Raw genomic sequence first — 17,676 nt, forward strand, 5'->3', positions numbered from 1 at the left:
TATCATCTTTTTTTTTTTTTTTTTCAAAATTGATATAAAGTTTTTATATAATTAATTATATCCAACAGTTTTGATGACGCTGCTTGGAAAAACAGCTTTCGAAGAAACCAGTTTCGTTTGCATTTTGGAGTATATATCAATTAGGTTATCAAATTAATTAAAAATAATAAAATAAAGCATAGTATTTAAATTAAAGTAACTGTGATTAATTTTTTTAGCCGAACAACAGATATTTGGAAAGAGGTATATACATAAAATTGTTATTTATGTAAAAATTTAGATGGGAAAGAAATATATAGATATAGACTAGCTATAAACATAGTTTTGCTATATATACATACATAGAAGATTGAATCGGTTTGTTGACCGATTTAATATAGTGGCACATTTCATATTTTCCAATAATTTGTAAATATCGCTTGCGTCTGCATATAAATACAATATTTTTTTGTTATTTATAGAATTAATTTTTTAATTTTTTTTTTCATGCATATACATAATAATTGGAAATGTACATGCTTATGTGATATTTATAAGTATATATTATAGCCTAAAATGAGTGTATATACATATGTACATATTATATATTTTTTTTTCATTTATGTATGAACTAGTTTTTCCTATATACACATGTTGGGAAAATATCACCCACCATATATATGATGTAATATATATATACTATCAGTAGTATATATTATTAAAAAATATATATTAATCCATATGTACATATTCTATATATATATTCATACACACATATATATTATGAGCATTGCATTATTTAAAAGGCTCAATTAATAAACACTCCTATTAAATTACTAGGAAATTAATTTTTTTTTTTTTACCATATAAAATACAATATATATTACATGCATGTATATATATATATATATATATGCATATATTTATGAAAAATATCACCTGTATTTTAATACCCCTTTTTTTTATTTTATAATTTTTCCAAATATAATGCAGACACAAAAAATATTTACATATAAGTTTTAATATAAGTTTACTTTTAATTTTTTTAGAGGACATTATTGTTCATTCACATATATTTATGTATATGTGTGTATTTAAAAAAACGAATTAAAAATGTGAGATAATATACGAGTTTGTATATATACAACTGACATGTTTGGTAATGAATATTTAAAAACAAATTAGAGGATCCACATTCATTTTAAATAAAAAAGGGTTCCTTCAAATGTCTCCACACCATTTGTTTTCTTCTCGTATCTAAAAGGGGAATTAAAAAACGTTGTAAATGCAGTTGGGAGTTTTCTTTATTTTTTTTATTTTTTTTGTATTTCTTTACGAGTGTAGCACATACCTGCATCTCCTCTTCTCTTGTAAAATCATTTACGATATCAAACTCTGCTCGAATTTCTTCCGTTGTTTTATCTTTCATCATTGAAGCAATTTTTCCGCAAGTTAGATCCAAGAGTGGCTTTATGTCCAGATAATTGGAAGCCTGAAATGGAAAGAAAAAATAAGTGCATATGTATATATTTATATGTTTCATTTAGATTATGTTGTGATATTTTTTATTATAGTTACTTACCTCTATAAGTTCGTAAAGGGTTTCTTTGTCTGTATTGACAAAATCGTAGTCCCAAACTGAGACAACCTATGTATCAAAAAAATGGATATGGATATGGATATATGTGAAGGCATGTATGTGCGTGTAAGGAAAGGGGGTTTAAATATGTAGATAAATGGGAGCATCATAATGTATGGTTATCCATTTTTATTTTTTTTTAGTGGTATAATTACGTCTTGCAAATTTGATGTTATCAATGGTTTGGGTATTTCATCAGGTGGGTTATGGATATGATATTCCATATATTCAATTATTTTTTTTAAAATTTGTGTTTTTATATTTGGGAGGGGGATTGTATCTTCTTCTGAAGTCATAACTAATAATTGTAAACAGGAAATATGAAATGGTGAATTATAAAATATGTCGATTTAAAAATGAGGATGCACATACTTCATTTCTCTCTCTCTATATATATATATATATTTATACATATTTGTAACTATTTTTAAATTGTTCATAGCTTTTATTTGGTGGTTATAAATACATACCTTCAAGTATATTAAATATTACTGTGGACATGGAAGCTGTATACTTATCCACAATAAATTCATCCCCTTCAAAGCTTACTAGTTTTATCTTATCATTTTTCATTGTACTAAGAAATGGGAAGTTATTATATACATATATTTTTTATTGTATATGATTGCAAATATGTATTGGCACATATTTTTAATGTAATATATTATGTGCAAATAAAGTTGCATAGGAAATTGTTTATATACATAGGGACTGACTAATGTGTTTGCTATTCTCTTACTATGATTGTATTTTTAACGGAAGAAATAAAAAACTGAAAAGGGTTAGTCAATATACGAGGAGAACAATTATATACACACTATACTAAAGTTTCTTTTTTATAATGTGAATTTATATTTTGTTTTATTTTTTATATTTGTAAACATAAAAAATAATTCGAATTGGATTGTGTATAATTAAAAGAAAAAATAATATAAAATCAGAATAAAAAATTAATAGCAAAGGTTTATTAATTTGAAAGTATCCATAAATAAAAATAAAGTAAATAAGCTGAATAAGATTTATTATATGTATGTATTATACATTTTATAATCTTTGACAAACTTACGCAAGAAAATATTTTTTATTTTTTTTAAGCATCACGTATAGGTAATGTTATTAGCATAAGGCACTAAAAAGGAAGGGGGGCCAAAATATTATATATAATTTTATAATAGTGGAAAATATTATTAATTCGAAAAAGTAAAATTAACAAAATCGAGAAATTGAATAATATTTTTGGATAAATAAATTTTAGTATCATAACTAAAAAAAGTAATAAAAATAATAATATTAAAAAATATTACAAAAAAATAATACAAAAAAATAATACAAAAAAATAATATAAATACACAGAATAATCAAGTTGTAATAATAAAGGGGGGAAGAAAAACAAAAAAATGATATACGAAAAATGTTGAAATAGAAAATAACAAAGCGATCTCTATTTTTGAAATTTATATATATCATCAAAACGTTATTAGGCATGTCATATCATTAAGAGTTCGCTACTAGCAGATTAAATAGTAACAAGTATAAATATGGATATAATGGAAAACAAGCTATGAATTAAAATTCATGTATCAAATAATAAACACATTTTTTCTTTATGATGAATAATTTGTGAATCTTATATAGTATATTTATTATGTACAGATATAAATAGCATATATAATATATTATTTATTAAAATTTTTTGTGTTTAAAAATTTACGTATCGATATAAAGATGTCTGCCATTGGTTTGCCTCCTCATATTTTAATTTTATTTCAATCGAGGCCATTATTAGACTTTCATAAACCAATTAAAAAGAAAAAACCAAAAGAATATAGTGGGATAAGTGATTTTTTAAATTATTTTGAAGATGGTAAACCACCACCTAAGATAAAATTAGAAAGCCCTAAAGAAAGAAAAGAACGAAAACAAAAAGAAAAAATAGCTTATAATGAATTAATTCTAAAAGAGAAAAAAAAAGAATATGATCCATTTAAAAATAATGATATATCTAGTGATCCTAAAAAAACTTTATTTATTGGTAGATTATCATATGAAGTAAATGAAAAAAAATTAAAAAAAGAATTTGAAACATATGGAAAAATAAAATATGTTAAGGTTATTTGTGATCAAAATAAAAAACCAAGAGGTTATGCTTTCATAGAATTTGAACATACAAAAAGTGTAACAGATGCTTATAATTTAGCAGATGGAAAAAAAATTGAAAATAGAAGAATATTAGTAGATATGGAAAGAGCAAGAACAGTTAAAAACTGGCTACCTAGAAGATTAGGAGGTGGAAAAGGTCCTTCTAGGGGTTCAGACGAAAGAAAAAAGATGACACACAATGTAAATTGGAATGCTTTAATTAATAAAGACAAGTATAGAGATGACAAAAGAAAACATGATGATCCATATAAAAATATCCCATTATATAATGAGAGAAATGATGATGGTCCATATGGAAATAGTAGCTCAAGAGATCATAGGTCACATAGGGGTAGTGAAAGAAGTTCCAAAAGGGATAGAAATCATAGAAGCCGTAGAAGCGATTCTCGTGATAGGCATCGTCATAAGCATCGCAAGAGAGAACACAGTAGGAATCGAAGTAGAGACAGGGATAGGGGCAGAGATCGAGACCGAGATAGACATAGAGATAGGGACAGGGACAGGGACAGAGACCGGGATAGAGACCGAGATAGAGACAGAGATAGACATCGGGATAAAAATAGAGATAGGCATAATGATAAGGAAGAAACATTCAGAAATAATATGAATAGCCAAGAAAATGGAAACTATAACAATGGTGACACGGACGAAATGAATAACAGTAATGAACATAATGAAGGGTATGAATAACAGTTTTTCGTAAAAACATCATAATAAATAGTTTGGTAAAACTATTAAAATGGTTTAGTTTGATGTATAAATCAATGGAGTGAATATAATTTTTTAAACTTTCAAAATGCTCGACATTCCAAGTGATAACTATTTTTATTTATGCAACTTTTTTGTGAAGAGAAAGTAAAGATTGAAAATATTTTTATAATTTATTTTAAAGAAATATGAGAATACCTAATTGGGAAGTAAATATATCCTTTTCCATGCTCTTAAACTTAAGAATTGTTATTTTTTTACGTTATATAAAATTTACATTTCCTTATGGACTAGCAATATGTGCAAATAGTTGTAAGGAGGTTAAATTCACATTTACTCAAGCAATATGCATATATGTAAGTGTGCTATGATATTTTTCCCCCCCTTATATGTATTTATTTCTTTTTTATTGGCTCAAATTTTATGTAGAAATGCTTAAAAAATAAAAATTTGTCGTTTTAAGCGGGTCTACTATATATCAATTTTTAAGTTTAAAATATGATTGATTTTTTTTTAATTCAAAATCATTAAATTTGATATTAATTTTATTTCCCTTATTTTTTATGAGATATAACCACATATATAATATTGTGCTGAAAATTGTGTCTTTTTCATTCCTATATTTATTTATTATTCCTCTTTTTGTGTGCGTTTATTTATTGTCTGGCCATAAAAAATAAGCACTACATAGGAAAATATGCACATAAATTTTATTAAATCATTTTGCAATTTTTGCATATGGATACGTATTATAATTTTAAGACTTTCCTTTTTTCTATAATAAACTTAATTAATATTTTTTGAACTATTTTACTAGTGCATATTTTTTTTTATTTTAAACGTATAAAGGTTGGGACGTTAGGAGAGTGCTTAAACAAAGTGCAAATATAAAAATGTAGGACATGTTATGATTATTTTATTTATTTTTTTGTAATAATTGCATATGTATGCCACTTTTATGATTACGAAATAAATTATTATAAGCTCTTTAAATACGTGATAAAAATTGTGTGAAAATTTTATATCATTGGGTATGCAATGTAGGAAGGTGAATAATATATTTTTTGATTTATCTTGGAAACATAGAGAATAATATTATAACTATTTATATAATAGCAAAGCGAATGATATACCTTTTCAGATAGCTTTTTCAAATACATACAAAGGATTATAGATATTTATATAGTTGTCTAAAATGGAAGAGAGTGATATCAAATTTTTTACCTACATAGATATTAAAAAAAAGGATATGAGGAAAATTATAACAATGTGTAACAAAAGAAAACAAAAAAAAATTTTGATGAAAAAGTTGAATATGGATTTTGGTGAAAAAAATATAAAAATAAATGCAAATACAAAAAAAGCGTTTTTAAGAATTAATAACTTTTTACCTGTCGGAATAAACAATGAAGAGATGGAAAACGATCAAGAAGATTTTAGAAAAGTTTGGATGGAAAAAAATACAATAAATTGTTTATACGATTTATCATTATATAATATGAACAAAGTGAAAAAAAGAAAAATGAAAAAAATTGTGACGGATTTATTCTATAATATATTAATTTATTGTATAGGAATAAATTTGTCTATTCGTGAAATATCTACATTCTTGTCTATACAAAAATATATATTTTTAAAGCTTGTAAATGGTTATGAAAATATAATAAATCTTTTTTTACAATTTAAAAATATTATTTTAAAACATTCTATTAATAGAAAACCAAATTATATTAAAATTTTTTCATATTCATCTACCAAATTATTAATTAAATATTCAATAAACAATTTTTTTAAAAAATTCGCATTTTATAAATTTATATTTAATCCGATTTATAAAATAAATTTTGAATGTCAAACTAATCAAATATTTGACCTTAACATATGTGATGACAAATGTTATGACATTAGGGATGTAGAAAAGTTAAATGACACCATACAATTTTACAATTTTGAGAATGCTGAAGAGCTGAACCGAGTCAAGGATTTAGTAAAACGTATGTTCATATAAAAAGAGAAAATACACATACTATATTTCCCTTTTTAATTTTGGCTTTATTTATTTGTGTGTATAAATAATCTATATATTTTTACAGCTCATTTATAATCTGTTATTTTTCTATAATAGTTAACGTAGGAAGTGTAAGCAATTTTGAAAATAAAAATAATGATAGCTTTGAAAAAGAGTTTCAAAATTATTTGGATAAATATAACATCAAGAAGGATCTCAATATTTTTGAAGTTAATAAATATAAAACGGATAAAAATTTACAAAAGGTATTTAACAACATTAAAAAAAAATCCAACTGCCCCACAAAATTTTGTGAAAATTGTGAAACCCAAAAAAAAAAAAATTTCGAAAAAGACACATCCAAAGAGCAGATCATAAAAAAGGTAGCATACATAGTCATGCAAAAATAGTGAATGAAATGCAAAATTATTATTTTCTCTATGTAAATATAGTATGCTTGTCTAAGTGTATATATATGCACAAATAAGCAAATGATCAAGGAGGTCGTTTGTATATGTATATTTGATAGCTTTATATTTTTCCGCTTCATCCATTTTTAGGCTAACAATTTATATAGCGACTTAGAGGAAAGAGTCATTACGCGATTAAACCGTCTTTTGGGAAATTGAAATTGTTGAAAACAAAATGAAAACAACATTTTATAAAATTATTCATAGAAATATGCTATGAGAATATGTGCAATTATACATAGCATTTTTTATGTCATCCTTGTGATTCTATTTCTTTCTTTTACAAAATATAAAAGTATTTATTTGTATAATAAAAATGTTTCGTCATTGTCCAATAACTTATTTTTATAATTCTTCGAAACCAAATCCTCAATATTATCCATTGCATCGTAAATTATAATTTTTATATCTAATATAGAGCCATTTGACACTTGCCCTTTGAAAGTCAAAAAATCGTTTATTAGTTAATTAAAAAAATTAAAAAAACGGTTTAAAGAGTAACATATTTTTTAGTATCGCTCATAGTGTGGGCATAGAATTTTTCGTTCTTACCATTTTTATCAAGTTGGTTATAAAAAATGAAGGTGACCATATTTTGTAGTCCAACTTTGAGGAACAATTCAGCAACCTCATCATTTAACTATTGAGATAAAAGAATAATAATGAAATGGTAATATTATAAAGGTGATATAACATTTCAGGCATTTTCTAAGTTTTCAAGTAGCATTAGATTGTTTTACCTTATTCATTTTAATAACCCTGAAGAGTTCACTTTTGAAATCGTCGTATATTTTTATTTGATTCATATTTTTTATTTGAGATTGAATTATGATATAACTATTTTTATTAATATTTTGGTTACTGTTGTTTTTATATTTTTCTATTATTTTGTATGGTATTCCATTTGGGGTTATATTATAATTGTCCTATCAAATATTTTAAAAAATTAAAGAATAGCATGACAAATATTGATAAGTAAGCAATAAATATTTATTAAATATGCAAGTTAAACGATTGAAAAGGAAGGGATACACTATTTGCAGATTTTAAAAGTGTAGAAATGTGAAAACTTTACATGATCTACTAAGTACTGGGAATATAAATCATACATAAGTTTGATTTTGAAACTGTTGTTTGAACTATTTTGAGCTTCTTCTATAGCTTTTTTACATATGTCATGAATTTTTTCACAGACATGTTGATAAAACAATTTTTCATTTTTATATAATTTATATATACTATCCTCAATATGCTCTTTAACTAGTTTATACGTATATTTACAATTATCTACAACATATTCATTATAAAGTAATTCATCATAATTAAAATATTGTTTCCATAATTGTGGGTTACATAGGTTTATTTCTAAAGCTTCTTCAATTGCAATATCAATATAATTTTCTTTTTTATTTTTAATAATTTTTATCAATAGTTGTATTAATTTTATACAAGTTTTACAAGATGAAAATATTTGATGTGTCTTATCGATATTTTCATATATTTCATTTTTTATTTTCATCGTATTTTTATCAAAAATTCCTAATTTGAATAATTCAGAAATGTAATTATTTCCTGGATATATACAAGAACTTTTTTGAAAACTTCCAAAAAGAAGAAATAGAAAATGTGAAAAAAAATATACTTTTTTAATATTATGCATTTTTATATTTATAGGATTACATTTTTTCTAAACATACTTAAATATGCAATATATTGTTTTTATATTAACTTTCTAATGTATAAATTTTTAATAAAATAATTTTGATTATTCTTATAAAGGTGTTGGAAAAATATGAAAAGGCCTTAATTTCCTATTAAAATATAACTATAAGGTCTTATTACAAAATTACAAAGCAGTGCACCGTTTGTTTTTGTGTAGAAAAAAGGACATAATTTTGATGAGTTAAATATTTATACTTCTTATTATTTATAAGCATTATTTACAATAGAATAATAAAACCTTTTAGACATCCAAGCAGTATAATGCTACTAATAATGGTATGATTATTTTATCAAAAATTTTGTCGTTTTACATACATACGAAATAACAGCATTAACCTTTGTCCCAATAATGGCATACATATTATGCATTTTTATGACTTATTCCTTTTATTTTGATTAAATAAAACATTGAAATGGTGTTCAAAATTGTGCATTTTTATCAATAATATTCAAAAATATATAATTTATATGATTACTATTTTTTTATTTCCAATTTTTCAACATAAATAAAGATTAAAAGTTGCGAAGAATTTTTTCCGCCATTTTTGGGCATGGTGTAGGACAAGTATATATGGTCATAAATATGCGAAAAAAGAAAATTAAATTGTTTATAATATAATTTATTGAATAATTATTCAGTTTAAAAAATGGTCTTCTTAAATGTTCATTTTTTAGAATGATATAAACCATTTACATATTCTATATATGGCAAAAACAATCAGCGGCAAAAATAAAACGCCATCCATCATAAGGCGTAAATAAATATTTAAAAAAAATATATATGCATAATATTTTTGACAATTTTCTCAAAATAATATTTTTTAAATTGCTGCTTTAAATAGTTTTGAAAAATAGATATTTAAAAATGTAAATAAAGTAAATTATTCAGCAAAAAAAATAAAAAAAAAATAAAAAAAAATAAAATATATGGTATATTTGTGAAAAAAACAACATTGAAGTGGTAAAAAAATATTTACAAACATATTAAACATATATATGTATGAAATTTTTTTCATTTTTGAGAATTGAGTAAAGGAATTTTTAAATTATTTTGAAGAATATTGGATTTATTTTAAGAAAATGGATTAAATTTTATATTTCAAATAATTTTTGAGATCTTATTTAAATATATTAAGAGTTTATTGAAGGGACTAGGCATAATATTATAAGCTTGTCCCATATATATAAAATATTACGTACTTTTGGTTACTCAAAACAAAATGTACGGGTTTAAGGCAAAACCAAGGAATAATAATTATAGGAACTTCAACAAAAGCAATAGCCATAACAACAAATTTCGCCATAACAACAATGGGAATAGAAAATATAATAATAATAATGTAGAAGAAATTTGTGAATATCTTATTAACATTTCTTATATCTTGAATGAGAAATATGAAAAATACTTTGTTTATGAGCTAAAGGAGGAAAATATAAAGAAAGGGTATAAAGCTTTTGGAGATATAAATTTAGACGATTCATATAATATTGAAGATGATATATGTATATTAGTTAAAATAACAGAGGAAATAAAATATAATGAAAAAGCTTTAGTTAGAACAAAAAAATGTTCAAAAATATTGGAAAAATTAATATATTATTGTTTTTTTTTATTAAAATATAATGAAAAGAATGTAAAAAATAATGATATAAGTATAGAATGTATAGAGATTTATAATAACTTTTTTAAAATGGTATATTCAAATTTCAATGAATTGGCTGTATGTGAATATGCATCCCATTTTGTACAAACAGTATTATGTGTATACATCTTTTTTAATAAATATGAAGAGAAATATATAGAAGATATTAATAAAAAAAATAATAATTATAAAAAAATATCATATTATTTTAAAGAAATAGCTAATAATATAATTGACAATATATTTTTTTTAATTTTTGATAAATGTGGGACACATATATTAAGATCTTTTCTATATTCATTGGGTGGCTATTTGAATATTAATATAAGTAATATAACATTTAGAAAATCAAAAGTTCGTAATAGTATGTCAAAAGGGGAACTGAAATATGTGAAAAAAAATTATATGAATGATGGTGATGCTAGCAATGTTAATGGAAAGGGTGGTAATACCACCTTTTTCTTTGAATGTTGCAGAAAAATAATTGATAAAATTAAAGATGAAATAATAAATCCAAATGAATCTCAAAAATTTAAAAATATTTTATATCAATATATTTTTTATGAAGATTTAAAGAAAAGCGAAGAAATAAATCCAAATGATAGATATTTAATAGAAAGCCAAAATCAACATTTAATTTGCCCTCTTTTATATAATACCTATTCAGTACCAGCATTAGTAATTTTATTTGAATTATTAAAAGATAAAAAAGTTGAATGTAGCGATTTGATAAGTGAAATATTTTTAATAAAAAAAACAAAAAAATATTATATTGATAAAAGTTGTGGAAAAAATAAATATTTTGAAGAAAGCCCTTTAAAACAATTGTTAGACTTATTAATAAAATTAGATTCTTCAAGTATAATGATTGAAAATATTTTAAAAATTAATAATGAACATACTTTTTATGTTTTTAATACATATATATTAAAAAATATAAATAAATTAATATGCGATAATGCATATTCTTGTTTAGTTATATACAATTATTTGTCTTTTGAATATATAACAGAAGAAATGTATGATTTGTTAATAAAAAAAATAGATATAGATATTATTATTAAAAAAAAAAAATTTAATATTCTAAAATGCTTATTCGATTTATCACAATGCTATAAAAGGAATTGCAAATTTTTGATGAATTCATTGCTCAAAAATTTGGGTTTGACAAGCGAGTCTGCAAATTCTGAAAAAAAAAACTTTACACCGGATGGTGCAAGTTATACAAAATTTATTTGGCTATGTATTTTATGTATGTGTAATTATAATGATTTATCTCCCCTTGTTTTAAATATATTTGGAAATAGTAACCAAAAAAAACAAGAAATTGAAGACGATAACATAGAAAATGAACAAACATATAGTGACAATCATCATGATAATAACAGTATGGGCACATTAAATAATTACAATTTTTATAACCATATTAAGATCGACACAAATGGATATTATATATTGCTTCATATTTTATCTTTCCCAAAAGAGTCAATTACACCAGTAATAAATTCTTTTAAACATTTTTGCAACTTTTTAAAACTTGTATATAATAACAAGCCAAGCGATAGCGATATAGATAATTATAACAGCTTTTTAGAAGCCTTCTCAAATAATAATAATGGGAATAATGATGGGAAAAATAGTAGGAAGAATAGCTTGAATTATGAAGATGGAAATAACTATTATAATAATTCAAATGGAAACAGAAATGAAAATAAAGTAAAACCATTTAAAAGAAAAAATGCTGAATTAAGAGGAAATATATTATTATACTTTTGTTGTGATAAAAATTTATCAATTTTATGTGAAAAGATTGGAAATACTTTTAATTTATTGAATGAAAAATATTTAAAATTATTTATTTTATTATTTAAAAATGAATATAAAAATATAGCTATTAATCATATAGGAGCTCATGTAGTTGTTACTTTTTTTAAATTGGGAAATGATCAAATAAAAAAAAGTATATTAGATTCATTAATTGAAAATGATATAAACATGTATAATAATTTTATTAAAAATTTTATGAAGTTAAAGGAATATAAAAAAACAAAGACTATAAATACAAATACAACGAAATATTTGAAGGCGAAAAAGATGTTTGAAAATATTTTAATATCAAAAGAGAAGGAAGATTCAGGAGATGGATTAGTTCAAGAATTGGATGATCAGGAACAACTAAAAAGTGATGACAATAATGAGCATTCAAATTTAGAAGAGTTTGAAAATGGTGAGGATGGCAGCTTGACCGATAGTGATGAGGATGACGAAAACGAAAAAAAATCAGATAAGGAAGATGAATTTATGAATGTAATATCTGGATTTATAAAAGATTCAAAAAAAAAATCAAGAAAACGTAAAAAAGAAAAGGATAAAATTGATAGTGTTCTAAATAAAAGTGTAAAATGCTCTTGAAATTGTGGCAATGCATTGCATATGCTTAAAGAAATATAAGTTATCAAGAAAATGCATATAAGAACAATTTGGTTATACCGAATATAGATCTTGTATAACTTCATGATATATTTCTTTTATCAAAAATGCATTTATAGATTTATTGAAAAGTTGTATTCTTTGATATATTAATTATTTATGGCGATTTACTTATCTATATCGAATCAGAAAACATGTGGATACCATCAAAACTGCAAAACAATTTTCAGCTTTTCAAATTACTTCATAATGCCCAATAAGACTTTTAAACTTTTCATAGTAAACAATAGAAGAAAAAATCAAATAAGTAGGACGCCAAAATAATTTGTAAATCTCAATATTCAACGATTTTTTTATGAAAATTTGTTTAAATTCGTTACATATGTTACATTTAATTAAAGATATATATACTTGATATATTTAGAATTTTTTTGTATGTTTTGTTTTTTAATTTACTAATGTTGAAAACATTGCATTTAAATTGTTTTACAATTTTAAAAAACAGTTACAAATTAAAAAAATATTTTACTTATTCAAATTGTTTGAATGTTTCATTAATTTATTTTTATACCGTTATAAATTTAACCGTAATATGAATATATATTAAGCTGTGTAAAAATGTAGTGGATACAAGCTTAATGTTATGAAAAAGGTATAGGTAAAAAATAGAACAAAAGATAAGATACTCGATATAATATGTGCATTCTTGTATTATATAATTAGTATGCTTTATATATTCGCGCAGGTGTGTTATGTGCTTTTTTTATGGTTTAGCTATTTCAGCTTACTAAAATAAAATTTTTTTTTTTTATAAATCGATATGTAAAAAAAAATGTGATTTAAAAGTAAAAAATTTTGAATAAAAAATTATATGTATGCTTTTACAGTTTTAAAATAAATTATTTGCATTTAGGAATATGAAAATTGCAAAAAAATTGTGTGTAGTTCTATAGACATAAATTAATAAGAACATGTGTGTATATATACTATTGTAGTTATATTATAAAAATTTGTGAATTTTTATTTGTATATGCTTATTGATATTTGTAATGATAAGCTGTTTTTTTTGGTCTTATATAAATTAAATTAACTCGTCTAAATATACAAAAGTAGATATAAATTAAGGATATATTGAAAATATATAAAATTATGAGTTACAAGGTTAACAATATGTTTGGAATTTCTGCATCGAATTTTTTAATCTCAGCATTAGTTGTAGCTACTTCTATAATTTTAGTTGTTTGGGGGAAGAGTAAATGGAATAAAAAGAAAGAATTATTTATGTTGTATTCGAAAAAACATGAATATGAAGAAATAGATATAAAATCGAAAAGTGATGAAAATAAAAAATTTTTAAATGGAAAAAGTCAAACATTAAAATTAAATGATATAATAACATTAACAGATACTGTAAAAATATATATTTTTTCTTACCCAAGTGAATATGACAATTTTGGTTTGGGGATATGTAAGCATATAAAATTTAATGGCTTAAATATAAAAGGGAAAATACAAGGGAAATGGAATAACAATGATGATAGAGAAAAAGATTTATTAGAAATTTATAGAAGTTATACACCTGTATATATAAATAAAAAAAAAAAACAAGTTCATTTTATAATTCGTATATATAAAGAAGATGAACATTTTATAGATGGTGGAAAAATGAGCTCTCATCTTGATAAATTGAAAACTAATAATACAATAAATATATTAGGTCCATATGGATTAATAGAATATAAAGGGAATAATGAACTTTCTCATTTATCAAAGTCTATTAAAATTAAAAAACATATAGTTATGATTGCTGGTGGAACTGGAATGACTCCCTTTTTTCGATTAATAAATCATTTGTTATTAACAAAAAAGACAAATGTAGAAGACGAGCCTGTTTACATAACCTTCATATATGCAAACCGAAATGAACAAGAAATTTTACTCAAACCAAGTAAGCTTTTTTTTTATAGCTTACATAGTTACATAAATGTGTTACTTCTACATGGATGATGCATGCACACATATTAATGTTTTCACTACATATATGTACCTCTTTTCTTTTTCAGTTTTTGACGAATATGATGCAAATTTTGAAAACTTCCAAAAAGTTTATAGTATAGACAAATGTTTAGATAGTACACTGAAGGACACAGTTGACAATATAGGATATATAAACATAGACTTATTAAAAAAATATGTTTTAAAATATGAAAAATTAAACATGCCTATTAAGAATAGCGATACACTAGTTTTATTATGCGGACCCCCACCTATGATATCCTCTCTAAGTCGGTTATTAAAAGAGGAATTAAAAATGGAAAATGTCATCACTCTTTAGGATTGCAAATGTGCATGTATTGGAAAGAAGCAAATGATAAATAATTAAATAAAAAATATATAAACGGAATAACAGTGGAAATAAAATAGTCACTGGTTATATTCCATATAGTATGCTTGTCTATAAGATTAGACGCAGTTATTTTGTCTCATACGATGTTTTATTTTTTATATTTACATAATAATTGTGGAAAAAATGCATTTAATTATTTTAAGCAAATATAAAATTATGTTCTTAAGTTGAAGTTGTATATGTGTTTTTTGCTAATTGGAAAGAATATTTTTCCATCTTGTTTATTTTTTCACCTTTGTTTATTTGATTTCGATTGTGAAATTAAAAAGCTTGTTACTAATTATTTTTTAATCTAAGTTGTACAAAAAATGCATGCATATATGCATTGAAAGATGAATAAATAACTGTTTATTTAATTGTCAAAAAATATTTTATACAAAATATGTAGAGATAATAAAAAAAAAGGAATATTATAATTTTAGCCTTTTAAAGGCAGCAAAGAAAATATTTAATTAAAAAAAAATTCAAAAAAAACTATAGTCAAAATTTTAAAAACAACAAAACATAGAAAAGAAAAAAATTAGGTGTTGAGATTAAGTAATAAAGTATATATTGGGATGTTTAAAATTTATAAATCAAAAGAAGGAATTGTAACCATATTGAATTAAAAATAAAACTATTTTTGCATTAATGAAACAAAATTGTTTAAGTGCCAATAAGCTAAAACAGAAATATCAAATTTTCCGATTTTCATATTTAGCATTCTTAATAATTTCGCATTTTCTAAGCTTACAAGTTTATCTTTTTCTGCTAATACTTTATCTTCCTTTATTATAATTTTCTGATCAACAATATCAAAGTTTACTTTTAATTTTTGTAAATCTTTTTGCATCGAAACAGGGACATTTAAAACGTCTCCACATTTTAGGGTGATGTCTTCTTTAGATATATTTCCATGTATAATATATTCCTCTGGTTGAAATTCGTTAAAAAATTTGATGACCTTTAATGGTTCATCCTTTGTTATTAAGAGGATTCTATTGCCTACAAGTAGCTGCAAAAGTGAATAGAAAGCAAAAAAATATAGGAATACATATGAAGAAGTATATATATTTTTCGTTATATCCAATATAATGCATAAATTTATAAATGAAAATTCCTTTTAATATTAGAAATAAAAACGGTATAATATATACTCATGTAGACATACCTCCGCTATTTTGGAAACGTTTGGTTTTATTTCATGTTTCTCATCATCTCCAAGAGCTAACTTCATTAATTTATTTTTTCCAATAAAAAATCTGCAAAAACAAGATTAATTAAAAAATTCATTGTAATGTATATTTAAAAATAGGTGGTCAGTTAATAATGCTCATAAATGCGTAGCAAAGGCATTTATATATGCATTTGCAATAATCTGTTAAAATTTATGGACATATTTGGCCTTTAAAATAGAGCGCATTTTGTTTCATTATTGCTATTTATTGATAGGTGTAGTTAAAAATGCATAATACATTCCTTTAGACTGTTATATCGATTTTTGTTCTTACTTTCCCCCTGATGGCTTAAAATATTCAATAACCTTTTTGAGATTATTATTTGAATGGGTTCTCACATCTAATGCGTAAATGTAAATATTTTGGATGCTTGCATGTTTCTTAAGTTCTGAAAATTTTTGATCTTTAAGTTCTTTTTTATTTAACTTTTTTTTAACTTTAGTTAAAGATATAGTTATATTTCTCTTTGATTTAGGCATTTTAGGCAGTTAAAATGTAAAATAAAAATGTTGATCAAATTGTTATGTAGAAAGTTGTTATATTCTACTTATTCCAGAGAATGGCAATCTAATTGTTTCTGCTATATATAATATTTATAGCATTTATTATTTATTAATTAATCGTTCATTTATTTGTATATTTATTTGTCATTAATTTATTTATTATTCGTTTAAGGAATTCAAATTTTAATAGGCCTTCTACTGTTAATTCATTTAAAAAAAAATTTGTATTTTTTCTGATCAAAATATTTTCCAATATATTTTGTTTCATATGGATATATATTTAGCATATAAAAAATATGTATCATTTTTTATTCAATTTTATATGTATATTATAAAACCAGTATGTTATAGATATGTAAAAAAAAAAATATTTTTTTTTGAAAGAATATATCTATGTATACTGTACCAATATACGTATGTTTTTATTGATAGCCGGATATTCCTTTTGGGGCGTAGCGTTTTTTTTTGTATACAGAGATTTCACACTGCCATGTATATTTAAATAATTAGTAATATACATATTTGTTGGATGGATAAAAATAAGTTTATAATTTTGTATTATGTGATACCTATTAGGAATAATGAAATAAAAAACACATACCCATTGATAATGGTATTAAAAAAATAAATATATATACCTATATAGCTACATTTTTATAATATAATCAAAAATAAAAATTTGTGGCATGCCATTACTTGGATAATTTTTACCCTTTACATTGGTATATATTTTTTATATTCATATAGATATACTTTTACAATAATTTTTTATTAAGAGAAGTTTTTGATG

General features: G+C 23.0%; 7 protein-coding genes across 7 annotated transcripts; 4 read left to right on the forward strand and 3 right to left on the reverse strand.

The window, feature by feature from the left end:
• Window positions 1-1,200: 1,200 nt before the first annotated feature.
• On the reverse strand, window positions 1,201-2,191 carry PCHAS_1142400 (suppressor of kinetochore protein 1, putative; the record flags this gene model as incomplete). Its single annotated transcript, XM_016798723.1, has 5 exons — window positions 1,201-1,236; window positions 1,331-1,471; window positions 1,562-1,627; window positions 1,774-1,916; window positions 2,089-2,191. 5 exons carry the CDS (start codon window positions 2,189-2,191, stop codon window positions 1,201-1,203), a joined length of 489 nt encoding a protein of 162 aa, XP_016654096.1.
• A 1,152-nt stretch (window positions 2,192-3,343) lies between these two features.
• PCHAS_1142500 (U1 small nuclear ribonucleoprotein 70 kDa homolog, putative) lies at window positions 3,344-4,468 on the forward strand (the record flags this gene model as incomplete). The annotated part of the gene is made up of 1 exon (XM_016798724.1): window positions 3,344-4,468. One exon carries the CDS (start codon window positions 3,344-3,346, stop codon window positions 4,466-4,468), a length of 1,125 nt encoding a protein of 374 aa, XP_016654097.1.
• Window positions 4,469-5,681: 1,213 nt separating this feature from the next.
• On the forward strand, window positions 5,682-7,123 carry PCHAS_1142600 (CLAMP domain-containing protein, putative; the record flags this gene model as incomplete). The annotated part of the gene is made up of 3 exons (XM_016798725.1): window positions 5,682-6,480; window positions 6,612-6,877; window positions 7,055-7,123. The coding sequence occupies 3 exons, from the start codon at window positions 5,682-5,684 to the stop codon at window positions 7,121-7,123; spliced, it is 1,134 nt and encodes a 377-aa protein (XP_016654098.1).
• Window positions 7,124-7,263: 140 nt separating this feature from the next.
• On the reverse strand, window positions 7,264-8,624 carry PCHAS_1142700 (conserved Plasmodium protein, unknown function; the record flags this gene model as incomplete). Its single annotated transcript, XM_016798726.1, has 4 exons — window positions 7,264-7,400; window positions 7,517-7,604; window positions 7,705-7,890; window positions 8,040-8,624. The coding sequence occupies 4 exons, from the start codon at window positions 8,622-8,624 to the stop codon at window positions 7,264-7,266; spliced, it is 996 nt and encodes a 331-aa protein (XP_016654099.1).
• A 1,282-nt stretch (window positions 8,625-9,906) lies between these two features.
• Window positions 9,907-12,741, forward strand: PCHAS_1142800 (conserved Plasmodium protein, unknown function; the record flags this gene model as incomplete). The annotated part of the gene is made up of 1 exon (XM_737308.2): window positions 9,907-12,741. One exon carries the CDS (start codon window positions 9,907-9,909, stop codon window positions 12,739-12,741), a length of 2,835 nt encoding a protein of 944 aa, XP_742401.2.
• A 1,167-nt stretch (window positions 12,742-13,908) lies between these two features.
• Window positions 13,909-15,094, forward strand: PCHAS_1142900 (NADH-cytochrome b5 reductase, putative; the record flags this gene model as incomplete). The annotated part of the gene is made up of 2 exons (XM_016798727.1): window positions 13,909-14,707; window positions 14,823-15,094. The coding sequence occupies 2 exons, from the start codon at window positions 13,909-13,911 to the stop codon at window positions 15,092-15,094; spliced, it is 1,071 nt and encodes a 356-aa protein (XP_016654100.1).
• Window positions 15,095-15,782: 688 nt separating this feature from the next.
• PCHAS_1143000 (ribosome biogenesis protein MRT4, putative) lies at window positions 15,783-16,862 on the reverse strand (the record flags this gene model as incomplete). Its single annotated transcript, XM_016798728.1, has 3 exons — window positions 15,783-16,160; window positions 16,317-16,407; window positions 16,657-16,862. The coding sequence occupies 3 exons, from the start codon at window positions 16,860-16,862 to the stop codon at window positions 15,783-15,785; spliced, it is 675 nt and encodes a 224-aa protein (XP_016654101.1).
• Between the last annotated feature and the right edge of the window lie 814 nt (window positions 16,863-17,676).

Source organism: Plasmodium chabaudi (genome assembly GCF_900002335.3).
Source record: "Plasmodium chabaudi chabaudi strain AS genome assembly, chromosome: 11".
In the NCBI taxonomy this organism is placed as follows: domain Eukaryota; phylum Apicomplexa; class Aconoidasida; order Haemosporida; family Plasmodiidae; genus Plasmodium; species Plasmodium chabaudi.